The sequence below is a fragment of the Pavona decussata genome, unplaced genomic scaffold, assembly GCF_977016875.1.
Source record: "Pavona decussata unplaced genomic scaffold, jaPavDecu1.1 SCAFFOLD_161, whole genome shotgun sequence".
Taxonomy (NCBI): Eukaryota; Metazoa; Cnidaria; class Anthozoa; order Scleractinia; family Agariciidae; genus Pavona; species Pavona decussata.
Window position 1 is genome coordinate 2525604 of NW_028145572.1, and position 23229 is coordinate 2548832.

At 39.1% G+C, this 23229-nt stretch overlaps 2 protein-coding genes and 1 pseudogene across 2 annotated transcripts; 1 reads left to right on the plus strand and 2 right to left on the minus strand.

Moving 5' to 3' along the window:
• The first annotated feature begins 10054 nt into the window (after nucleotides 1-10054).
• On the plus strand, nucleotides 10055-13980 carry LOC146464763 (uncharacterized). Its single transcript, XM_085129303.1, has 3 exons — nucleotides 10055-11897; nucleotides 12446-12544; nucleotides 12996-13980. The coding sequence occupies exons 1-3, from the start codon at nucleotides 10335-10337 to the stop codon at nucleotides 13494-13496; spliced, it is 2163 nt and encodes a 720-aa protein (XP_084985429.1). The 5' UTR covers nucleotides 10055-10334; the 3' UTR covers nucleotides 13497-13980.
• A 103-nt stretch (nucleotides 13981-14083) lies between these two features.
• On the minus strand, nucleotides 14084-15929 carry LOC146464764 (uncharacterized; annotated as a pseudogene).
• A 723-nt stretch (nucleotides 15930-16652) lies between these two features.
• On the minus strand, nucleotides 16653-19470 carry LOC146464765 (extracellular calcium-sensing receptor-like). Its single transcript, XM_085129282.1, has one exon. It carries the CDS (start codon nucleotides 19398-19400, stop codon nucleotides 16791-16793), a length of 2610 nt encoding a protein of 869 aa, XP_084985408.1. The 5' UTR covers nucleotides 19401-19470; the 3' UTR covers nucleotides 16653-16790.
• Between the last annotated feature and the right edge of the window lie 3759 nt (nucleotides 19471-23229).

Sequence of the window (23229 nt, forward strand, 5' to 3'; positions counted from 1 at the left end):
ATTGAGACGTTAACCGAGGACAATTTTTTCAAACCAAACCAGCCTTAAATTTAATTTAAAATACAACGGGGATTCTTGGTTAAAAATTTAATGCATGACCCCCAAAACGCTTGAATAGTTAAATAGGTCCTGGAGAAACACATTCAATATTGTGTGTGAGTACTGGAAAAAGAAATTTCTCATGTACAATCTTGCGACGACTTGAACGCTTAAAAAAAAACGTTAAGACTCATCTTTTTAGAAAAGCTTTCCTATATAATTAAATACCACATTGAGAAATTTTGTACATCAGAAAAATTAGACCTAAGTATGTAATGTAAATTTTTTTTATTCAGTATTGTATGGTGTAATGAATTTTATTTGCTGTAATTGTAAAGCGCGATTGGTCATCGCTGGAAGTCGCGCTATATAAATAAACGCCGAGCGAAAGGGACCTCTTGGCACTGCCAGTTAGACTGGGTGGGCTTGGAATTATAAATCCAAGCCAGGACGCAGATCTACAGTACCAAGCGTCAATGAAGACCACAGCGCCACTAGTCAAGAAAATTGTTTCACAAGCCCATGAAACACCAGATGATGCCATTGTTAGTTCACTACAGCAGAGTGTGCGAAGAGAGAAAAACAAAATGTTTCGAACAAGACTGAATGACATAAAGAACTCTCTTACTTTGAAGACACAACGCGCTGTTGAACTCGCTTCCGCAAAAGGTGCATCTAACTGGCTGACAGTCATACCGATCAATGAAATGGGCTTCAGTCTGAACAAGGGCGAGTCTCGAGACGCTCTAAAGCTCAGATATGACTGGGAAATTGCCGACAAGCCATCTATTTGCGTGTGTGGCGATTTCTTTAATGTTGATCATGCCATGGTCTGCAGGCGTGGCAGCTTCATAATACAGCGCCATAATGAGCTAAGAGATATGCTCAGCATGTTCTGCAATGATGTCGAGATTGAGCCCGTCCTCCAGGAGCTCACGGGAGAGTCGCTTCCAAGCAGAGCCAACAGAGCTCCCGACGCCCGCCTAGACATCCATGCCAGAGGTTTTTGGGAGAGACAAAGGTTACCCCAACGCTGATTCCTATAGAGACCTGGACCTTAAGCAGATATACAAGCAGCACGAGAACGACAAGAAGAGATTTTATACGAAAAGAGTGATGGACGTGGAACAGGGAACATTTACACCATTATTCTTTACAACTGAACAGGCGGCATGGGAGAAGAGTGCAATGAGATACCATGACAGACTGGCAGAGCTAGTCGCAGCGAAGAAAGGAGAGAACTATGCCACCACTGTCTCTTGGATACGTTCTATAGTCTCCTTTGCAATCCTTAGGTCGGCTTTACTCTGTCTTAGAGGGTCAAAAACAGTTTGAAGAGCTATTAGAAGCAATGTTCGAGAAGCAGACTTTGAATTAGATAGATGCCTTGCCAAAATCTAGGTCCTATAATTTTTATACATACCTTTTCTTGTTTCTTTTTATATAATATAGTTTGATGGTTTTTTTATTAGGTAAAAATCAATAAACGAATAATAATATTGTAACTTGATGAGATTTTTTTTCCTTTTTCTTCAAAAAAAAATAGTCTCTTTTCTTAATCGAAAAGAATTGTAAATAGGTTTTAATAGCTCTTTTCTCTACTTTTAACCTGTAAATGACATTTTACTTGGAATATTTTAATAAAGAGATTATTATTGTTATTTTTATTATGCGCAGTAAAACCATCTGTATGCACAGTATAAGAAAGCACCACAGGGCGCGTAGCGTAACCTGTGAGCCAAGCGAAACTTAAAATAGCACGTGAATAAATCAATAAAATATATATACATATATAAAAAATATAAAATATATTAAAAATTATTATTATTATTATTATTATTATTATTATTATTATTATTATTATTATTGTTATTATCATTATCATCATCATCTACATGATTATCTACATGATCGGTTGACCTTCGCAGTGAAATTAGATTTCTTAAAAGTTGTTTCAACAAAGGACCTGAAATATATTCACTTTGAATCCATAGATCGATATCTGTGGGCACAATAATATTAACTGTGAGGAAGTCATAAAATGGCCAGCTGGTCTCCGTGGCTTGATAGCCAAGAACCTGGTCTCAGTGCGATGCTCATTCATTCATCAAAGGAGAAAGAAAGCAAGAAAGAACACCGCATATCGTGTTATACGTTTTCTGCAACTACAACGCATGGCCATACACATAATACTCTGCTGCCATCAAGATTTCCGGTTTCTATACTTTACGCGTCATGTTCTTACTTATTTTTTACAATAATTGCAGAGCCTTATTCCACTAGTTTAGTTATGGCGATTTAAGGAAAAAATCAGTTAACTCAAAGGGCATGAGGTTCCGCAAAATATGTTCATTGCTCTATCACCATAAACAAGGCCCGACAACTAAGAGCACAATTTCAGTTGAACTGAGAATATGAAATACGCATCAAAAGTATACGCATGCATGCTTCTTGAAAAGGATTGTTTTGTTCCGTTCCTTTAGTCTTCTTATGACTTAAAACATCCGTTTAAAAAACCAGTTAAAACTGGTCGATGAAAAGGTTAAATCAATCATGTCGAAGGGCTTCATGTGAAAGGAGCGGGGATGCTGGGAATTTAAATTAAAAACTAAATTAAAAGAGACCAATTAGGGTGTGGCTCGAGCTTTATTTATTTATTCGAACGATATCATGGCGTTTTATTTTTTGTTTTGTGCATTCACGTGTAACCCTAAGTGACATCGAAAAATATTTCCGCTTTGTCCTAAGTGAGACCGAAATCCGTGATTTTATACCCGTAAGCGACCTCCGTGATTAACTCACTGTATTGATGTCGATTGATAATTATCTCAATCAGAACGGAACAGTTCAATTTCTACAAGACAGGATGTACCCCTTCATCCTCTCTTGATTTATAATAACAATATCATATTATTAAAAAACTTTTTAAGAAGAAAAAAATCATTTCAAAGTTTGAGGTAGTTAATTTAATTTAACTGCTTTCCGTCGCCTTCCTTCATATGCGGCTACCCTAGGGTCAGTCGCCTCAGATTTTCCAATAAAATCCTAATTTCCGGCGATTTCAAAAGAGCCAACTGACGTGCTATATTGCAGGATCTAGTTTTCTTGTGGGCTTTTACCAATGAGGCATCAAAACAAAACGTTTTTACGATAGTCAGTTGCATTGGCAAGTTCTACTTGCGAAAGAGGGAGAAAGCATTAAATCAATCTCCACCTTACTGATACTCTCTAACTGATCTGATCAACATTCATGTTCAGTTCTCAGTCACTCTCTATGTGTGTCTTTTGGTGCTAGTTGGGAAACTAAAGTTTAAGGAAAGAAATTTTATAGCACTCTACATTGTGCAAAATCATCATCGTTAACTGTACGCAATTTTGTCCATTGGCACAAAAGAAGAGTCAGAAATTATTCGTCATAAATTAAACGCATCCCATCTTGTATCTTCATGCACCAATCTGGAACGGAACATATCAGGTCCCAAACTGAACGTCACTCAACATTTGAGAATTGCTAGATTTTGGAAAAGCTTTTGACTACCACTTTCTTTTTATAACCTGCGATGAAAACACTGCATGTATATGCCTTCAATATCGGACCAAATATTTAACGATGGATCTTTTCATTCTATACAAACTGGTCCAATATTTTTGGCTTTTAACGTACGCCGTTTAGTAGGAGATAATGCACGCGCCACTGATGTAAAAATTATCAGTAGATAATGGCTTGCGACTTACACACGCACTATGTTGAAACGTGCGATGGGTGCTAACGAGGACTAAAAGATGGAAGAATTCCCTGTCAACATCCGCGAATGGGAATCTAGTAACTGAAAACTGGCTGAGCGACAATTTTCGTCGTTTATCGCACAAAACACCTCATGCGAGACCTCTGTTATGTTTTTGGCACCTGCCAAAGGTAATTACTCACCAATAATTATTCCACTGATTGCACTTTTAAATTTAAGGCACAAGCAAAAAGGTGACCATTAAGGACTGCTTTTAGCTTTTAGGGGTGGACGGTTGTTAACATTGAACATTTACTGTATAATTTTTGTTTTTCATTGCGGCCTTTTTTTGGAAAAAAAAAATGACAAATTTGAGTTGTGTACCATATATTATCATCTAAAGATTGTAATTAGTATGGTAATGTCAGATAGTAAATAAGACATTCTGTAGGGTAAATGCTATGAAATATCAAGAACAGCAAAACCGTGCTTCAAGATTTACAAGTTTACAAAGGGTGTTTGGGGTACTTTCAGCTGGAAAGTATTGCAAATTTACACAAGTTTCGCATAGTAAACACCACAAAGCTTTTCTAATTTTGAAGAAAATTTCGAAGCTAAATTAAGTTAAGGGCTTTTCAGAGTCGGTGTCAAATTGTGACTTGAGGACATTAATTACAATGGCGGTTCCCTTTGGAAAGCTACCAAAACATCACGGTAGGACTTTAATAGCTGAATAAAGACTTAACTGGAACCGAATTAAACGAGAAACAAAAAGAAATAAGAGGAAACGAAAGCGACACAGGAATAACAGTACAAGGAAAATATTACCAAGAGAAAATTTCTTTATTGTCGCCCACTCAATTTTTTTGCGAGGATGGGCTTATGGTAGAGCTTACAGCGAAAACGGCTAATACCCTCTCTGCATTTCTGTGATAGAAAAATAATTGTGCGACAATTGTTCTTCATCGAAAACTGCTGCGTTTTAATAAGTCGCGTTTGTACAAAACGCTTAAACGCTGTTTCTCCTTTTTCATCACTTACAGAAAGACAGTAACAACCTTCCAAAAATGCAGCAAATTCTAAGAAATGTGCGATTAAACTTTACTGTATTAGTGTTGGCCAAACACCGATGAAAAGCAATCGAAGAGTATTGTAGTATGCATGAGAAATCACGTTTAAAGGCATCAAAATCGCATAAGTCAAACCAACGTCAAATCTGTTCAATTTAAAACCGCCACTGTAATCAGCGAGATGCAGTTTTTGCGCTGAAAAAATCAACAAACCAGTGTTTATTTTCCTACCTTGAATTCATATCCACCAAGGATCTCCTTCGTCACCGGTTTCTTGCGGATATAAATCTAACCGGACTGTTTTCAAGATTTTAAAAATGCTCTTATCCGATTATCCGCCTTACTTCTCAAAACAAATAAGGGGATTTATGGAAATCGTGCTTTAGTATGCGAAGCGTCACTCTTCAAGTATAGGGTATTTGTTCTCTTCGGACAGGTGATTTCACGGTGACTCACAGGCCGTGCGGAGTTTGAATTCAGCTTTACTGAAATACTGTGAAATTGAATATCGAATCTCAAGTACAAAGGATCTCGTAAACGCCAACATCTTTTCCGAACCAGGGGTGGTCGTTTACGCAAGATTCAATTCTTACAACGTTAAGTTTTTGTTTTTACACCTTTTTCCTTCATTATCAGGAAATAAATTTTCATTAGCTCGAAAATATTGGTCAATAAAATTAATGTATTAAATCAGTTTAGCTAGGAAATGAAACATTTCAATTTGTAGCGGAGTCATTAAGGAGTTTTGCATCGAAAAGAAGATTCAATAAGGCCAATTAAAGTAGCGTTTTATCGAAAACAACATTCTTTAGTGCGAATGAAGATTCATTAACCTTTCATTGCGCGAATAAAATTTCAATTAAAAAAGATTTTTAGTTACGTGGTTTCTGACTAATTTCACACTGGATTGATATGGATCATGCTTAAGGTGATTCCATCGAAAGTACGTTTGTAATGATAATTTTTTGAAAATCTCTACAGATGTTAAGTACATCTAGTACATCAGAAAAATAAAATTAAAAGAGGGGGTCACCGTGCTTGTTTTCACCCTAGGGGGCTGTAGTATCTCACTATTTTTTACGCATGTGACCTCAATATTAAAAGAGCTAGTCTTCAGCGAGAAGTGCCCACTACTTCCAGTAAGTTAGTACTGACAATGAAATACTAGCATTTTTCTTGTAACAGTACTGTAACTCCCATAGCATAATAGGGGACATTCGAGCTGTTGTACGTTTCCCGCGAAACGTCCAAAATGATCGTAGTAGTGATTCCACAATAATTTTTCGAAATTGAATAATAAAAAATTATTGAAACTGGGATATAACTTAGAGAGTCGTATTTTCTTTAATTTCGTTGAATAAAAAATGGGGGTCACCGTGCTCGTTTAGAAGAAAAGGACCATTTATTTTCCTGCCGAGCTTAACCTCAAGGAAATCCCGCGATGTTGTGCGTGCGCGCGCTAAATGACGCGATAAATATGCGCAGCAAGGATGCGCAATGCAATTCAGTGGAATCACCTTAAATTTCAAAACGATGCTGTACATGTGCACACTTGTTTCGCAGTAATAGAGCACAGAGTTTGTCGAAACCGTATCCCAAATGAGTATCGTGAATAGACTGCGAGCAGTCCTCCCTTTTCCCTCAGATCACGCGAGCAAAAGCGCCGGCAAAATTATGCAAATTAGAATAGCGAACGAAGAGGGATTGGGGATCCCTCTGCACCCGCGTTTCTCTCGGGTCGCAGCTTCCTCGTTCGCTCGATCAATCGCGCGCTACAGAGGTTAGGAAAAGTAAGAGACTGCTCGCAGTCGATATCGTGAAAGGACTAGTTGATAGTTAGGGCGTTTGAAGATCCCCGCGAGAAGAGGATAAACGTAAACACGATAACCGCCAGAAAATGTGCAGCGTGGTTTGGGTTTATTCAGACTTACATACCACGATGTTTGAACGGGGAGATGATTGAAGGATAGTCAAAACTTGCTTGATTGTTGCGCTGACTGTATCTCTGTTGTAATGATTTTTTTTCCTCGTTAAAGAACATTAAGAAGCGTCTAATGTTTGTTCATTCTCTTTAAAGTTTCTTATTTCCATTAACATTTTATAGCCCCAATTTATTAAGATTTTGTATACCATTCAAATTAAAACTTTGATGAAGACGGCCGTTTAAAACCGTGTACGTGTTACTTGCTAGTTTCACTAATATGGCGGCCAAGAGAACTGAAATGCAAACTGAGTAAAAGTTATTCAACCAAGATGCATATATTGCGCACAAAATGTGTGGGTGACAGAACGAAATTTAATCTGATTCAGTAAATGAGTGAAGACAAAACCCTTGCATTTGAATCACTTCGTTCGTTGGGGGAATTGAAATAGATTTCAACATACAAACATCTTTAATTCTGTATGTATAAAAGAGATCCGCACACGATTGATTGAGTCGAAAGAGTGAGTTATTCTGCAGCACAAACTCTTAAAGTACATTAAACATCCTTAATTCTGCTTACATATTCGACATTTTGCCACGATTGCTCTCTATCTCAAAACGGTTTAATTTAAAGCACAAATGTTTATGAAAGAATCTTCAATTAAATTACTACACCACTGCCGCTGATTTCAGTTCTCATAAATTTTAATAAAAGAATATTTTTTTATCATTATCAACTAGGTACGGTAAATATGAATCAAGAATAACTCAAACGATTGAAACCCGAAAGATGCAATCGAGGGATCTTGGTTTTCACGTTATATCTAATAAGAGACTATCAGATACTGCCCCATGTACAAAAGAAATCAGATAAAAATTACCTCAAATCCGTAGCTACGGTGTTTTCTCCTCATGAACAAGGTGTATATATGATAATGTATGACAATTCAAACCAATAGGAACCTCGTTGTTACTAACAATCACTGTCCATACAGGACGAAATGTTAATAATGTCCCGTCAATTTCTTTGGGGCTTACCCATCTCTATAATGGGCATTGTTCAAGGCATCCAAATTCAGGGTACTGAACCCAAAACCTTTCATTAATCGCACTCCATTTGGACAGAGGGGTTTTACTAGGCAGGTGTTTGTTGTTGGTGAGGTCTTCCACCTGATCCTTGACGTGATGGAGCGGTAGAGGTACGTGGTGTTAACTTTGTGACCAGTGAGAATCATTTCCTGAGTGTATTTCATAGCCAACTCGATCGTTAAATCGCTGCCTATAGCTATAGTATGTCCATATATGATCACTAAAATTGCTAACTTCTTCTTTCAGCGAAAAGCTACATACGGTAACGGGCTTTTTTAGTTACGTTTAGTTACATTGTACGAGAGGACTGACAAAGTTTTAGATTAGAACATCGGCGGTTTACTCGGTAACCCTGGAAATAATATTACTGTGTAACATTAGGTTACTTGCAGTCAACTGAATGAAGAAATGAAGACAAGGCAAAATACAAGGGTAGCTTCTAGCCTGCGTAGCAGTCGTTTCCGTTTCCTTCAAGCCAAGCGGGGCAAGCGCGCGAGGGCATTTGGCAAAAAGGAGCAAAAAAAGTATGAGCGGGGGGGAGGGGCGGGGAAGGAAAGGAAACGCCTGCCGCTGAGCCCAGACATTTTACCGAACGCCCCCAAATGGCTTCGCTCCCTTGGGGCCTACACTGTCACGTCAAATGTCACATGAGAACCAATCATTTTTAACTTCTGGTAAATCTGAGCGAAAACAGAATCGCAGCGGGCAACTTGTTTACTTCAAGTTGCAGTATTTTAGAAGATTTTCTCGATCTCGAACTTCACGTCGCTCGATTAAAGCGTAGATAAACTAGAAATACGTGACTCGCAAAACCTCGCGAAGCTGGGGCTGGGTGGAAAACCCTCTTTACTCGTCCTGTAGCATCAAATGAGGAGATTAAAAGGGGCATAGGATTTTTTTATGAGCATGGTCTTTTCGTAGTTCCACAGGCTAGTTTGCGGTTGAAAATCTATTTCTGACGCGATGTAATGTAAAACGGGCGTGCAGCGCTGTCGTGTTCGATGAATTTATTTCCCACGGAAAATTATTTTACCGCGGCCACAAACGTGTAATTTCTTCAATGCAATCTTTCACAAAAAAGATTTCTAAAAGAAAGGGAAAATATTCTGGAGAGATAGTTCTGTATCCAGTGAATATTGATGAACATTGCAGTTGAAATTTGATCATGCACGCATATTTTTTTCGATGTATGCAAATTTTTTTCAGACCACGCCAGACAGTCTGACGCCATTCATACTTTGTTTGCGCACTGTTGCCAGGCAACAGCACGGACACCTTCACGGAAATATATAAACATATAAAATATATGTTCGGCTCGAATTCGAACGGCTTAGCTCCCGAGCGCGGCCTTCGGCCCGACAAATTTATTAACCTCGCTTCGCGAGGAATTACCCAAGACAAATTTTACTTATGTTTTAGAATATCAAATCATTTGTTTACAGCTGGAATTACACACAGAATGAGCTTGTCCCACATGGCTAAAATACCCGGTACTTCCTCGCGTTTCCAGGATAAATTTGTATTTCGCGTAGCGTGAAATACAAAGTCGGTCTAAATATTGAAAACTTCCTTTTCAGACCGTGGTTAGAACTGAAATTTTCCTGCAAAGTATTTACTTGAGGCCTCCTTAATCTATTTATGATTACAGAGTTTGAATAAAAATTTCTTGTTCGTACGCGAAACAAGCTTTCAGATGAGCCAATTTTGCTTTCAGCTTTTCGTGTCTTTGAGACCGCCGACAGCCAGAACAAATTTTCTTGAATTTTCAAAAATTCCGGCAGGATTTCGAAAAACGGATGACACCATGTTTGTTGAGACGATAATACCGTACCAACAAACCAAAGCGCAATGAAAACTATATTTTGAGCGTGACCGAGAATTTTGATTTTGTTTGATGTTATAAATAGACATTCGCTCTTTAAGCAGTCCTTTGCTCCGGTTTCAACTGAATTAACGTATCTCCCTGCGAAAGTAGTTTAGTCGTTTCCAAAGCAAAGCAAACTCGAAATCGAAAGGACACTCAAGAGAGAGCTCTTTTCCGCCTCGGCTATGGTTGGCCAAATGTTGCAAAATTCAACAACTTGCATATTTATATTCAACAACTTTTATTTATGTTCAACAAGATATATTCGTATTCAACGTTTTATATTTATATTCAACAATGCGCATTTTCCTTCAACTTCAACTTAAATTATTTTTGTTCAACAACAATATTTGTTCAACTTCAACTAAAATTATTTTCATTCAACAACAATATTTGTTCAACTTCAACTGTCATATTTATTTAACACTCAACAAAAATAACTGTTCAACTTCAATACAGACTTCTAGTTTCTACTTCCCTCTATATTTGTCATACAAGTAAGTTGTTGAAAGTTCCCGGACATTCAAAATATCTTTATTTAACAAAAATTCCCCACCCCGTCCCCGCTTAAATACGCTAACTTGACTACCCAGTCCCCCGATCACTTTATGCCTTGAATAAAGATGGCGTCGACGTCGGAACTTGATGCTAAGGAAGAACTGACACAGATGGTCAGAGAATGCGTTCGAAACGAAATTGCTCTTCAAAGATCGGGAAATAGTACCTCGTTACTGATGAGAACTCGCGACCTTATAGCGAGTTCAGCTCGATCTGCGAGCCGAGAGATGACAAATTCCATCGCGCCGGACTTTCCCGCCACTGGCACTCCGGGTCAGCCGGGTCCTTCTTCTTCGTCTTCTTTTCAGACTGGGCAGTCGCAGTATTTTCAAACAGGAAAAAAGAGGCCTGCAGCTACAACGAATCATCCATGGCGCCTAAAGGGTAAACAGAAGAAACAAACAAAGCAGGAGTTCCACCCCAAAGCAGTTCATCTCCTTGACAAGCCTGAAGATCTGGATGAAAATGGCTTTGTTCCCGACTACACAGTTACTGACGATATGGTCCTACTGAAAGGGTATTTTGAGCTGGGGACAGGCCAGTCGGAAAGTGAAATCAGAGAGAGTATAACCGAGGTACTGAAGCAGCGTTTCCCATTTGTAAGACCAGAACATTTTGACTTTGTTAAGCGTGAGCGTAACAAAGTAACTACCCCAGTCGTTAACAAATCTCTTGAATGGAATTACAAACACGTAAAAGAATTATGTGGTCAGGGAAAGCTTTACATTCGTTTGAATGTCTTGAGAGAAGTCATCGACGCATGTGAAGAACCATCACCCACAGGAACTAAAGATGACGACGATGATGACTTGATGAGGTCACCTTTTTCACTGACCATGCCCAAGAAATTTGAAAGTTCGACAGGAAATGGATCCATTGCAGAATATGGACAGTCGGAAACAAGCCTCACTAGCATGGGTGTAAGTGCATCTGGATATGGGGCATCTACCTCTGCTGATTTAGTGGTGGCCTCCATTGCTGGTCCAAGCAGTCAGAGTGATAAGGAAACACTGCGAGAGCTGCTGCCATCTGCAAGTGATGAACAACTTGACAATGCACTCCAAGAATTTGGTGGTCTTGATTCAGCAGCAGATGCTCTTCTTGAGGGGGATTCCCTTCAGGGAGACTCTAATACAGCAGTGTGTGAGTCAATAGTCCAGATCATCGAAATCCTGGGGAAAAAGTTGACAGGAAAAAGAAAGAAACTAGAAGTTGATGAAGGTGATCTTGCTCAAGATGCAGTGGTCTACTACAAGTCAATTCAGTTTGATGCTTCCTGCCCTTTGAGAATTACCTATCAAGGCCAACCTGCCATAGACAGTGGGGGAGTAATGAGGCAGTTTTATTCTGACTTATTTGAAGGTTTAGTAGAGGGCAAGTTAATGGTGCTGTTTGAAGGTGAAAATGCCCACAAGGTGCCAAGTTACCAACCACAGGCTGTTATGAGTGGAATGTTTGAAATGGTTGGAAAAATGATTGCCCATTCTCTTGTGCAAGGAGGCCCAGGTTTTCCATGTTTGGCTCTGCCATGTTTCTATTACCTTGTGACTGGGGATGTTATGTGTGCATTTGCATACTGCGATGTTTGGGATATTCCAGATCCATTTTCTAGGAACATAGTCATGCAGGTAAATGCCCAGTACATTATGAGTTTATTTTTTAGGTTAACTTTTAACAGTAAATCCAGTAAGTGTACACTGCATCTCACAAACACCACATTACAACCATCCATTGTCTAATAGTTTGTGGTAAAGTTAATATTGGATAAGACTCCTTAATTAGCCATGTTCTAAACGAGCAGGGGACTGGGTACAAATTTTTAAAATCGAATGAATTGAAAAATGGACATCGTCATCTGAAAGAGCATCCAAATTGTTACCGGTAGTAAATTCACTGTATTTGATTATTATTGGTTTAATTTCAAAGGCATGGTTCACTTTTAAAATACACCAAAATAAGAGAGTGTAGCATGGATTGGAGGGGCAGCTGTCCCTCCAATACATACTATTAAGCTCTCTTATTTTAGCGATTATCAAAAGTGTACCATGCCTTATAAAAGGGCCTATCTTTTGCCCACACCTACAATTCATAGATAATAAGACTTCTCCAGCCAGCACATATAGGTTTCTAGTCATATCTGCAACATTTATTTCTATTTTTGCTTATTCATACAAAGCTGATGGATGCCAGTGATGATGATGAACTGGCAGAGCTAGCCAAGAGTGATGAAGTAATTAATCTGTTGGCTCATTGTGGAGAGACAAGTGTTCTGCAGGTACCATTTGCTTTGACTATATTTTTATTTATATTGTTCTGCCCTGCATGCTACCGCTGACATTGTGTAGCCCCCGTGCTGACAGCCAGGCCCAGCCTTCTAATGAGACCCCTGCAATTACTGTTTTTTTTTTTTTTTTTTTGCTCACTTAAACGTTGAACTTGCCTACAAATGTTGATTTATTGTGACAGGCATGCAACTTTCATTCTCTAGTTTATTCAGTTTTTATTTCATTCAATATATCCTGTACTGTGTATTGTTCTAGTTTCTACCCTTCCTTCCCACCCTTTGGTGGGTGGAGAAGTTAGAAGTTGATATCTATTATTTCCCACATTCCAAATTATACTTACTATCAATTGTATTAAGTTGATTTGTTCAAAGCCAGTAAAGTATCTGCTTATATATCATTGTTTGCTCAAATTGTTTGAGTTTGTACAATATTCTATTTCAGATGTCTGCAAAAGGGAAAATAATTCAGTCAATAGTGATGTATGAGGTCATTTCAAAGCGAAAAATGGCATTGGATCAGTTGAGAAAAGGATTGACAACCCTTGGTGTCCTTGATGAGATGTCAAAGCACCCACATCTTTTTGAAAATGTGTTCACCTTTAAACCTGTTGAGCTGACACCCACCACAGTTAAAGATTGTCTCAAATATCCAGATGAATTAAGCAAGCAAGCACAGGACACCAAGATGATGATGACCAGATTTGTTGACCAGTCGTCAAGTGCCAGGTTGATGCAATTTATGCAGTACTGTACTGGAAGCAAGACAATGCCTTCAGTTCAGAATTTTGTAATAAATGTAAATTTTCATAGTGAAAGTTACATCTCTTCATCAACATATACCTTTACATTGTTATTACCTGATCATTTTCCCTCTTATGGTCTGTTTGAACTTTCACTGGATTCAGCCTTTTCTTCATCTGGAAAGTCTTTTACCTCAGTGTAAACAACAACACTGCCCTAAATTTATACATTTAGAGGCTCTTATGTAAGCAAGACTTATGGATAGGTTGCTGTTTGTGTACTGTTAGGTTTACCGAAAAGAGGTCATTACTGAGTTGTTGTTGGTAACCTTCTATGGAATTTGAAAGATGTAGTAATTGGATTTGCCACTTTAAAGTCAAAGATGACTTGCAACAGTTTTCATGCCTTTGTTTTGATGGATTGAAAGTACTGACCCATATCAGATCCCATGATCTGGGTACAATAGTGTTGATGTTCAATTCACTGATCAATTTAGTTGTGTTATGCCAGCATTAAAACATTGAAAAAGCCTTGCCATTTCTAGTATAAACTCATTGGTATGTATTGTCTTTAGCTGCTGATTCTTGGAAATGATATGTTTTGCCAAACAAAATTCCTTACATTATTTTGTTATTGAACATTACATGTAAAATGGTATTATTGTAATAAATATTAATCATTAGTGACTTGTTCTTTAACAATTAATTGTGATAGGTGGACTATCACAAGCAATAGTTTCCCCTCTATGCAAAATATTAACAATAGCACTAGTTTTAGGATCCCTGACAATGCACGATGTTCCATTCCACAATGTATCAAACCACAACTACAAAGTGCAAATTAGCATTTAGCAACCTAAAACAATATAGACCTCAACATGAGGAATAAATTACAGAGTTTGTGAGTTTTTCCCCATGGCCCAGAGCCTCGCAGTGACATCTCTTGTTTTAGGCTGAACTTTAAAATATCGAAATTGGGCTGTTGTGGAAGATGCCACATAACACTGTCCTCCCAAGCATCAATTTACATACTTGTGTTTCTGATTTTAGGGAAAAAATACAGTGTTTAGTTCTCTATAAGTAAGTATTTCATTGAGGAGCGTGGTTGGAAAGCAAGTTTTCCAGGAACTCAAGGGCCCTCTGGAAAATATCTATGGCAAAAGCACTTGAATTCTCAAGTGGATCAATTTCATTTGTTAGCCTAGAGATAATGTCATCTGGTAGATTCAAATCCACTTCATTGACTTCAACAGTAGGCAGACCATCATCTGGTGGAGGTGGTGCGTTAGGGTCAAAACCAAACCACTCATAGTCATCGCCACTGACATTAACATCACTTCTCACATCAGCCACTGCAACAAGTCTTCCGTTCACCCTGTCTATCATTCCATTAGACCAGATTTGTTCCGGACTCCAATTTCTTTCAGTTCTTATGGGGTGCTTGTTCCAGGCCTCAACAAAACTAGCAATTGCAGCATTAATTCTAGGCAAGTAAACATAATGCAGAACAAACAAATGAAGGGGATTGGCGATGTCAAGCAAACCAGATTCCTCCAAGGATTTGAAGGTGTAGTAAAACACATTACCGAAACATCGAAACACATCACGCCATAACCGCTCTATTCTCTGATTACGTGTAGAGCTTCCAACAAGTGCAGATCCACGATCTTGGCCTCGAAATGCAATCATGCGTTCCCATACCAAAACGTTTTCACCTCCATGGTCAGTCCGTACTCTAGATGGCCACGAGTACCTTTCGACACCCTGCAGAAAAAGGCCTTCAACAGTCTCCTTTCTGTTGTTTGTAGAACACTTCAAAAAACAAATTAAACGAGAGTAGCCATCTATACAACCGTGTATAACGAAACCCCATGTAATCAAACTGTGATGGCCGTCTATATGCCATAAACTGTTAGGACCAGGCACTGAATAAGCTCTCCTAGAAATTACTGTTGCCCATCTCAAACGGCAGTTGATCGGATCAACTCGTGAAATGCTGGCCCGAATACGATCCCTTTGAACATTGATCCCCATACTTCTCAAGTGGCCACGAACCATTGAGTAACCCACAAGGCCTCCTTGCACGCTCATGAAAGCACGCACAATATCATCAAGATTCGTATTTGTGATATTTGTAAAGCCAGTTTCCTCAGTAATACCAAGTTCTCGTACCCGTCGCCACAGGGTCCATCGCGAAACTAGAAGAAGTCCGGCGATGTCTTCCCACTTGAATCCTAAAGCCCTAAAGTGTAACAAAGTCTCTTCATCGATCTCGTACTTTGGTCTTCCCGGTCCTCTGTTTACGGTACGCTCCGGCGGACTTAGCAGATAAACTGCTAAGTGGGTACAATTTGGAGTGTTGGTAAGCTCCATTTCTGTCAATTTTCGACACCAAAGATGATACAGTACTCTCAAATTATTAGCAACCTCGGTCAACTCTGCTTTGTGCTCGTTAACAACCGGTAATACGTTTTCCACAAATTTTGCTGCTGCGTCTAGACGATTGATAGCCCACCAATAAATGATCGGGAAGTGCTATTTTCTCCCTCTTCACAAATGTTTAACACACTTAAAACATCCTCAAGGCAATCCATGAAAGATTGCTCGTCTACTGTTCTAGTAGCCATTTTGATTTTTGGCGGGAATCAATCAGGTTTTGTGCCGGGAAGGGAATGGGTTCCATGTTTGGGATTGGTGGGTGGGGAGGGACGGGGTATTTTGTTGAATGAAGAGATTTACAATGTCCGGGAACTTAACTCACAAAACAGTCATGATTTTTGTTGAATGAAAAAAGTCTGTATTGAAGTTGAACAGTTATTTTTGTTGAGTGTTAAATAAATATGACAGTTGAAGTTGAACAAATATTGTTGTTGAACGAAAATAATTTTAGTTGAAGTTGAACAAATATTGTTGTTGAACGAAAATAATTTAAGTTGAAGTTGAAGGAAAATGCGCATTGCTGAATATAAATATAAAACGTTGAATACGAATATATCTTGTTGAACATAAATAAAAGTTGTTGAATATAAATATGCAAGTTGTTGAATTTTGCAACATTTGGCCAACCATACTCGGCCATATTTTCATCTTTGATAAACGGTTAACCGGATGTCGTTTTGGTCTATGAGTTTGATTGACAGACCATTGGCCAATGATAATGCATCATTGCCTCCCGTTCGCTGAGGAACGGCGTTCGGTAAAATGTCTGGGCTCAGCGGCAGGCGTTTCCTTTCCTTCCCCGCCCCTCCCCCCCGCTCCTACTTTTTTTGCTCCTTTTTGCCAAATGCCCTCGCGCGCTTGTCCCGCTTGGCTTGAAGGAAACGGAAACGACTGCTACGCAGGCTAGGTAGCTTCTAAACTTGCACCCTGGAAAATTACACGGCTTCCTGTTCGTAGTAACTGCTTGTACCGCCTCTTCTCTTACATTCATTAAAGGTATCCTTATATAAATGCATATCTCGTGTATGAGGTACCTCCCTTCGTGATTTAGCCGTCAGTTAAGCTTGACAGTTGAGACTGGTCTCATTTGTATTAGTTGGTTGTACCCTCCTGTGATGGACGTTTGAGGACATGTTGACATTTGTTGTAAATTGCCCGATTTCAGCCTTCATGGACTCATTTGTGTTTTGCTCTGGGTGAAACAAGATCACAAAGATCTTTGGGGCAAACACGCACAGAAGCAGGCCATATGCAGTGACCAGGGCAGTGATGCAGGCCACTATTGTTGTGTAAAATCCCTCCAGGGACGAATCCATTGGAAAATAGATTGCCCACGAGATCAGAAGCACGTACATGGCCAGACCAATGTATCTTGTCTCGTTGAAATTTTCGGGGAGTCGTCTGGCTTTGAAGGCATAGATAGCGCACAAAAGGGAAAGGAATATGAAATACGTGAACATGACCGCTCTAAGCACCTTACCCAGGGTTGTCCTGAATGGCAAACAGGTATTAAATACGTGTGTTTGTGGGCGTATCTCCTGATACTGGTATGGAGGATCTAAAGCAAGCCACAGCACTGTGAGAATGACTTCAACGATATTGAGTGCGAGGACCACGAGAAATTGGCGTTTGCGGTCCACGATGTAGCGCTTGAACCAGTTGGGGATGACGTCAGTTTGAAATGCGCGGACAAGGCGGTTTGTCTTGAGGAAGAGGATGGACACGCAAGCTGTGTTAGTGAAGTACCTCCAGGGATAAAGAATGCAGCAAAGAGTTGTCGTAGGTTTAGCAATATGGAGCATTGTGAGTATGTAACACAATGCAATTGCAAAAACTAAGAGAAAGCTGAGCTCACGATTGGAAGCCTTCACCAGTGGGGTGTTCTGGCTCTTCACGAGAACAGCAAAAGTTAAGCACGTTCCAAACAAGCCAATTGCCGTTAGAATCGAAAACAGTATGGCAGTGGTGTCTTTCCATTGGATGTTGGTGACTGGTAAAGGTAGACATGCTGTGCCATCTTCATTGGACATCTGTTGTTGTGGACACTCTGTGCAGTTGGGAGAACTGAACTGTGTGCTTATGCTGCCCACAGGACAACTGATGCACTCCCAACAACACGACACTGCGGCAGTTTGCTTAGTTCCAGGCGGACAACTTTGCCTGCATGTAGACATCGGAGGCTTGCTCTCTCCATCGCTCCACTTGATAAGTGTGCTGTTGATTTTGAGTGTGGCATGTCGTTCTCCTCTCCAGATGCCTACTTTCACGTTTTTGTAATTCTCTCCCTTTTTCTGAACGTTCACGATGTCGTAGGTCGAAGAAAGAGGATCCCCGTTTTCAGTAAACTGTATCTGCCCCGTGATTCCTGGAAAGCTGACGTTTCTGAGGTAGAAGAGTATATCTTCCGGTTTGAGGTTGTAAAATGATTTTGGACATTTTCCTTTCTGCAGCAAGCGTCGAGGCTCTTTGCATTCGAATAGGGAATCAAGCGCGTGCGCAAGAGCATACACAGCGTCCGTGAGATAAGGAATATACGCATGGTGTAGTTTGCTGAAGACTTTGTCGTCCATTTTGGCCTGATCATCGCATGTATCTTTTGAGCAGTTGAGATGGTTTGTCCAAAACTCGTTCCACCATGGATTGGCGCTTTGTCGAGTGTCTTTTACTGTGAGTCCTTTGAGATGCTTCTCGAATGACTCATCTGCAAATAGATAGGGCCTTATTCCTAATGCTCCATCGAGGATCGCAGAGCTCTCTCCCATCACATGCGGATTGGTAACTGCAATACCTTCGCTCATAAGGAATGTTCGTCCTTCCAAGCCTTGGGCATTCGCTTCCTCTAGAAACCGTTTCGCGGGTTCATAAGTGCTCCAAAGGACGACCACCTTGATGTTTTTAGCCTCTCTTAGCTTCCTCACGATTGCTTTTATTTTCCCCTTGTACCCAGACCGAGTGAAGTACTCTGAAAAAGCAATACAGAACGTCTTCCGGTCATAGGCTTCTCGTTCCAATGCACGCAAACCGTACCGTCCGTATGAATGATCAACGGCAACCGCCGCAATGTACGTCCATCTATAGTGCTCTATAATGTCCACCATGGCTTTAGCTTGTTCACCGTCGGCTGGTATGGTGCGAAAGAATGCGCCAAAGTAAGGTGAGCTTAGCTCTTCGCTAGTTGCAGAATGACTTATCATGGGAATGCCATCCACTTGAAGTAAACTCGAGACTAGAATGCTGCTGCTTGAATCTCCGCAACCAATAACCGCAGAAATGGGGGAAGTCAGATTCATTTTATGACTTGTTAATTCCGCAAGCTTATCGTTTTGTTCTTTGATAAATTCGTTGAGGTAATTGGTCTTGACAAAGTGGGTCGCCGTTTCCATGGCTAGTACTGGTGAGTCGCAGTAATCTCGAATGTCAAAACCCAGCGTCACATTTGGTAGCAAGTTCGGGTCATTGTTTATTTTCTCGATTGCAAAAGTGATGGCCTCTATGTTTCCAAGGCCAAAGGTGTACATTTCACCGCATTGGTCCTCTGCGTCTTTTACGTGAAGTTCGAGGATAACGCCAAGAGTGATATTTCCTTTTTGGTAGAATCGTTTCGGGTGACAAAAAAACAATGAAAAGTGAAGTAATGGCAACAGTAGCATTAGATGAATGTGGTACATTCTCGTACGGATGTCGAAAGTATTGAAGGCAAGATGCTGTTATAGATTAGCTTATCGTGTCACACCTGCAAAACCTAATGAACGAGATGAAATAGTTAATGTTATGATGCATAAACATCATTAGGATTATTCGCAATGATCACTTTGAAAAGCCATGAAATGAGTTTTAAAACTCCTTTCATGGCTTTTCAAAGTGGTCACTACTAATGCTCTTAACGCTGTTTATGTTCTAAAATTTCAATATCGTGTGATAATCATGTGAACCCAGTATCTCAAACGTTTTATGTGTAGGCCTAAATTTTGGTTACAAATTTTGAGAGAAACTTTCAAGGCAGAAATTGCTGAAATAGTGTTCATTTTTTTTTGCTGCTGAAAGCCTTACTTTTGGAGTGCTGGTCACTAAACCCTAACCCTAACATAAATGGAAACAAGAGGTAATTTAGAATATTAAACATAATTCTCACGCATTTATTTAATTTATCGCAATACATTCAAAATAAAATAAAAAGAATGAAAAACAGCGACGAAAGGAAATCGTGAAAAACACTGAAGGAGCCTGCGAAAGTCACTGGATCGTGAACATAAGATTTGTTATCCTCAGTTCCGTAAATGATCTTTTTCTTATATTCACATGCAATGTGTCATTACATGTTTGTCTTTACAAAATGCTTCAGTAGCTTTCAACTTCCACTGAGGTCATTGAATTCCTGACCAAGGATCTCCAAGTAATGTCGTAGCTAAAGAATACTGATTTCCACCCTGAAAGCAAACAGCTTGATGACTTTGAAAGTCGAAAAATCTATTTTTCAGTAGTAGCTACAATTTCTGACATTCTTGACATTTAGCATCAATATTAGTCCAGGATCTATACAAGCTTGCCAAGTATTCTGTAGAGTCATCATAAAATTTAATTACTACCTTTGGTGTACCTATATATTGTTTGTAAATAATTACTTACTGTGGCGGACGTGATGAGGTTGAAGTTAACATTGGTCGGCTTTAAAAAAATATGCCAAGTTAGTTTCTCAGTTCAATACCTAACCAAAACTGGAGTCTAAAACGCAAAACTTACTTTAATTTTAATTATTTAAATGACTATGAATAATATGCTCGTGAAATTATGGTAGCGTTGATCGAATAATACATACACCGGCATGTCATACTTTGCAGGTGTTTAAATGCATGTCATACGTACGTCAAGAAAGACGTTTGGGTGTTTGTAGAATTCGATCAACGCTACCATAAATTTCTCAAACATATTCTTTATTTATTTCTTTATTTCTTTATTTAGTTATTAATTTAAGGAAAAATTTTAACCTCTAATGCAGTAACTTTTGCATTTTAGGCTCACCTTTGTTTTGATTCATTTTTAGTTAATTTAAAGTTATGATTAGATATCGGCAAAGACTGAGACGTTAACGGGGAACATTTTTGTCAAAGCCAAACAGCCTTCAACTTATTATTAATTATTTACAAAGAATATCTTGGTAGAAAGAGGGTAGGAGTAATAATGTGACCAGGATTATGCGCTACAGAACACGTAAAGGTTTTTGAGAAGATAGACGGATAGTCATGCTGTTTTTTACGAATCTGACTGGAATAGTGCAACTGAAACGAAGTTTTTCATTTCAACATCGTTCGCCTTTCAATGTATTCAGCTGTTGCTTGCGAGTTGGAAATATTGTTCAGGCTACAATATGTAAAAATACAACGGGGATTCTTGGTTAAATATTTAATGAGCCCCAAAACATTTGAATAATCGGCCCTGGAAAAACACTTTTAATATTTTATGTGAACCTAGAAAAGAAATATCCAATGACCCTCGCAGTGAAATTGGCAACTTCAGACTTTAATCCGTACGGATCTATTGGTATAATAGTTTATAAAATACGGAATCATAAAATGGCCAGTTTCTCCCATTTGGCTTGATAACCTGAGCTATAGTTGGCAGATGACACTTCCATAGCTATCGTATACTATCAAATTTTCCACGTTTAAATCCTGAATTTTATTTGGTTTGTTCTTACGGATTTCTTAAGTTGCTAGCCTTCAATGCAATGTGATGCTTATTCATTTAATTCACAAAAGGAGAAAGAAAGAAAATCATATACCGTTTGACACGTTCAGTCTGCAACTACCACGCATTGTATTAAGATAGTCTGCTGCCATCAAGATTTCCGGGTTTTTTTTTTTTTTACTTTACGCGTCTTGTTCTTACTTATTTTAACAAAAAATGCAGAGCCTTATTCCACTAGTTAAGTTTTGGCGATTTCAGGAAAAATAAACTCAAAGGGCATGAGATTCCTCAAAACATGTTCATTGCTCTACACCATAAACAAGGCTTGCATTCAATATTTAACAGCTTCCGTTGAAAAGAATGGTAATGCGCATCAAAAGTACTCATGCATGTTTCTTGAAAAGGATTGTTTTGTTCAGTTCCTTTAGTCTTCCTATGACTTAAAACATCAGTTCAAGAAAAACCATCGCAGAGCAACTTCACTGTTTAATGGAAAGGTTAAATAAATGGTGGGAGGGTATTTAAAATTTCGGACTCCTTTCGTTGGTTCTTGAATTAAAATCGCTGTAACGGCCAGAATCTTGAAAATAATTGTCAATAGCAAACGTCAACTTACCTTAAAGAAACTGATAGAATGGAAATGGTTGTTGGCAAAAGAGCGCTTCATATCGAGAAAAACCGCTTCAAAAGTTTCACCAGAAGCATATTGTTCAAAAAAATATTAAGATCGGTAAACATACCTGTCTTGAATTGTATTAGCTCCGTGACAGTATGTCACCCAACCGGATGTTTTACTAATCAACAACAAAACGTTATATACAACCTACGAACAGGGTCCTTAGACGGCGTTCAGTTCGTGGTAAACCAGTTCGCAGGCAACCTAGTAATCACTAGATCCACTTGTTGGCGCCTTAACATATATCAACCCAATTGCCTGTGGCAAACGCCTGGAACTCAAATGCAAACTTTATTTTCACGGTGTTTGTATCAACAGTGAACTACACATATATAAATAACAAATATCTAGCTAAAAATACGATTCAAAATTTTAAACGATCCACACAGTAAATTTTACAGGAAATTGGTTTAAAAAACTGCTTTACATGAATACCGTGTATCGAATTAATGAATCTATTTTGGCCCGGGAGGCAAGCTGTCTCAAAGCATCTGTTTTTCATAATAAAGTTAGTGCTAGACAGTGGAACAGTATGTTTTTTCACGGAGTCTCTCGGAGACTACATGTAATTAGTTGTTTCTTGTCAATTTTGGTCCATCTTATTCCTTATTTCCAGTCTGTTTAGAGAATCGTTTGTTGGTTTTGCTGATGCTGGCGGCTTTCTACATAGGTCACGAGTGATTGATCGTTGCCAATTAGCTTCTCGTTTTGCTGCGAAAGTATATCTATATATTTTAGATATTTACCAATGCATGGACTGTAGACACAATATGTTGTTCAAAAATTAATATTATGAGTTTTAATAATTTTAGTTAGGTAATGCCAATTCTATTGATATGGAAATACCTTGATAAATTGCTGTTGTTATCTATTCAACCTCGTTCCCAGACCTTACAGTAGAGACCAGGGGCGGGGCAGAAGACTCGTCAAATTTTCGTATCTGAATCATCCAACAAAAGTTGACGTCACATCCGGTCAAATTGGCGCTCAGCGGCTTGTCTCGGCGAAGTCGAATGATGGCGTCCGGGTCAGGCGTGATTTCTTCGGATTTTTGAGCCATCCGTATCAGGAATTGTGAACTGTGGTTATGAAAGATGTTGTAAAGATATTGCTTCGACTTCATGAGCAAGGGTTTT

Bases quoted from the DNA above. Each gene is read 5' to 3' on its own strand.
- LOC146464763 (XM_085129303.1), top strand. From the start codon at position 10,335: ATGGCGTCGACGTCGGAACTTGATGCTAAGGAAGAACTGACACAGATG. The intron at 11,898-12,445 runs GTAAATGCCCAG...ATTCATACAAAG, and splicing joins CTAGGAACATAGTCATGCAG to CTGATGGATGCCAGTGATGA. The intron at 12,545-12,995 runs GTACCATTTGCT...ATTCTATTTCAG, and splicing joins GAGAGACAAGTGTTCTGCAG to ATGTCTGCAAAAGGGAAAAT.
- LOC146464765 (XM_085129282.1), bottom strand. From the start codon at position 19,400: ATGTACCACATTCATCTAATGCTACTGTTGCCATTACTTCACTTTTCA.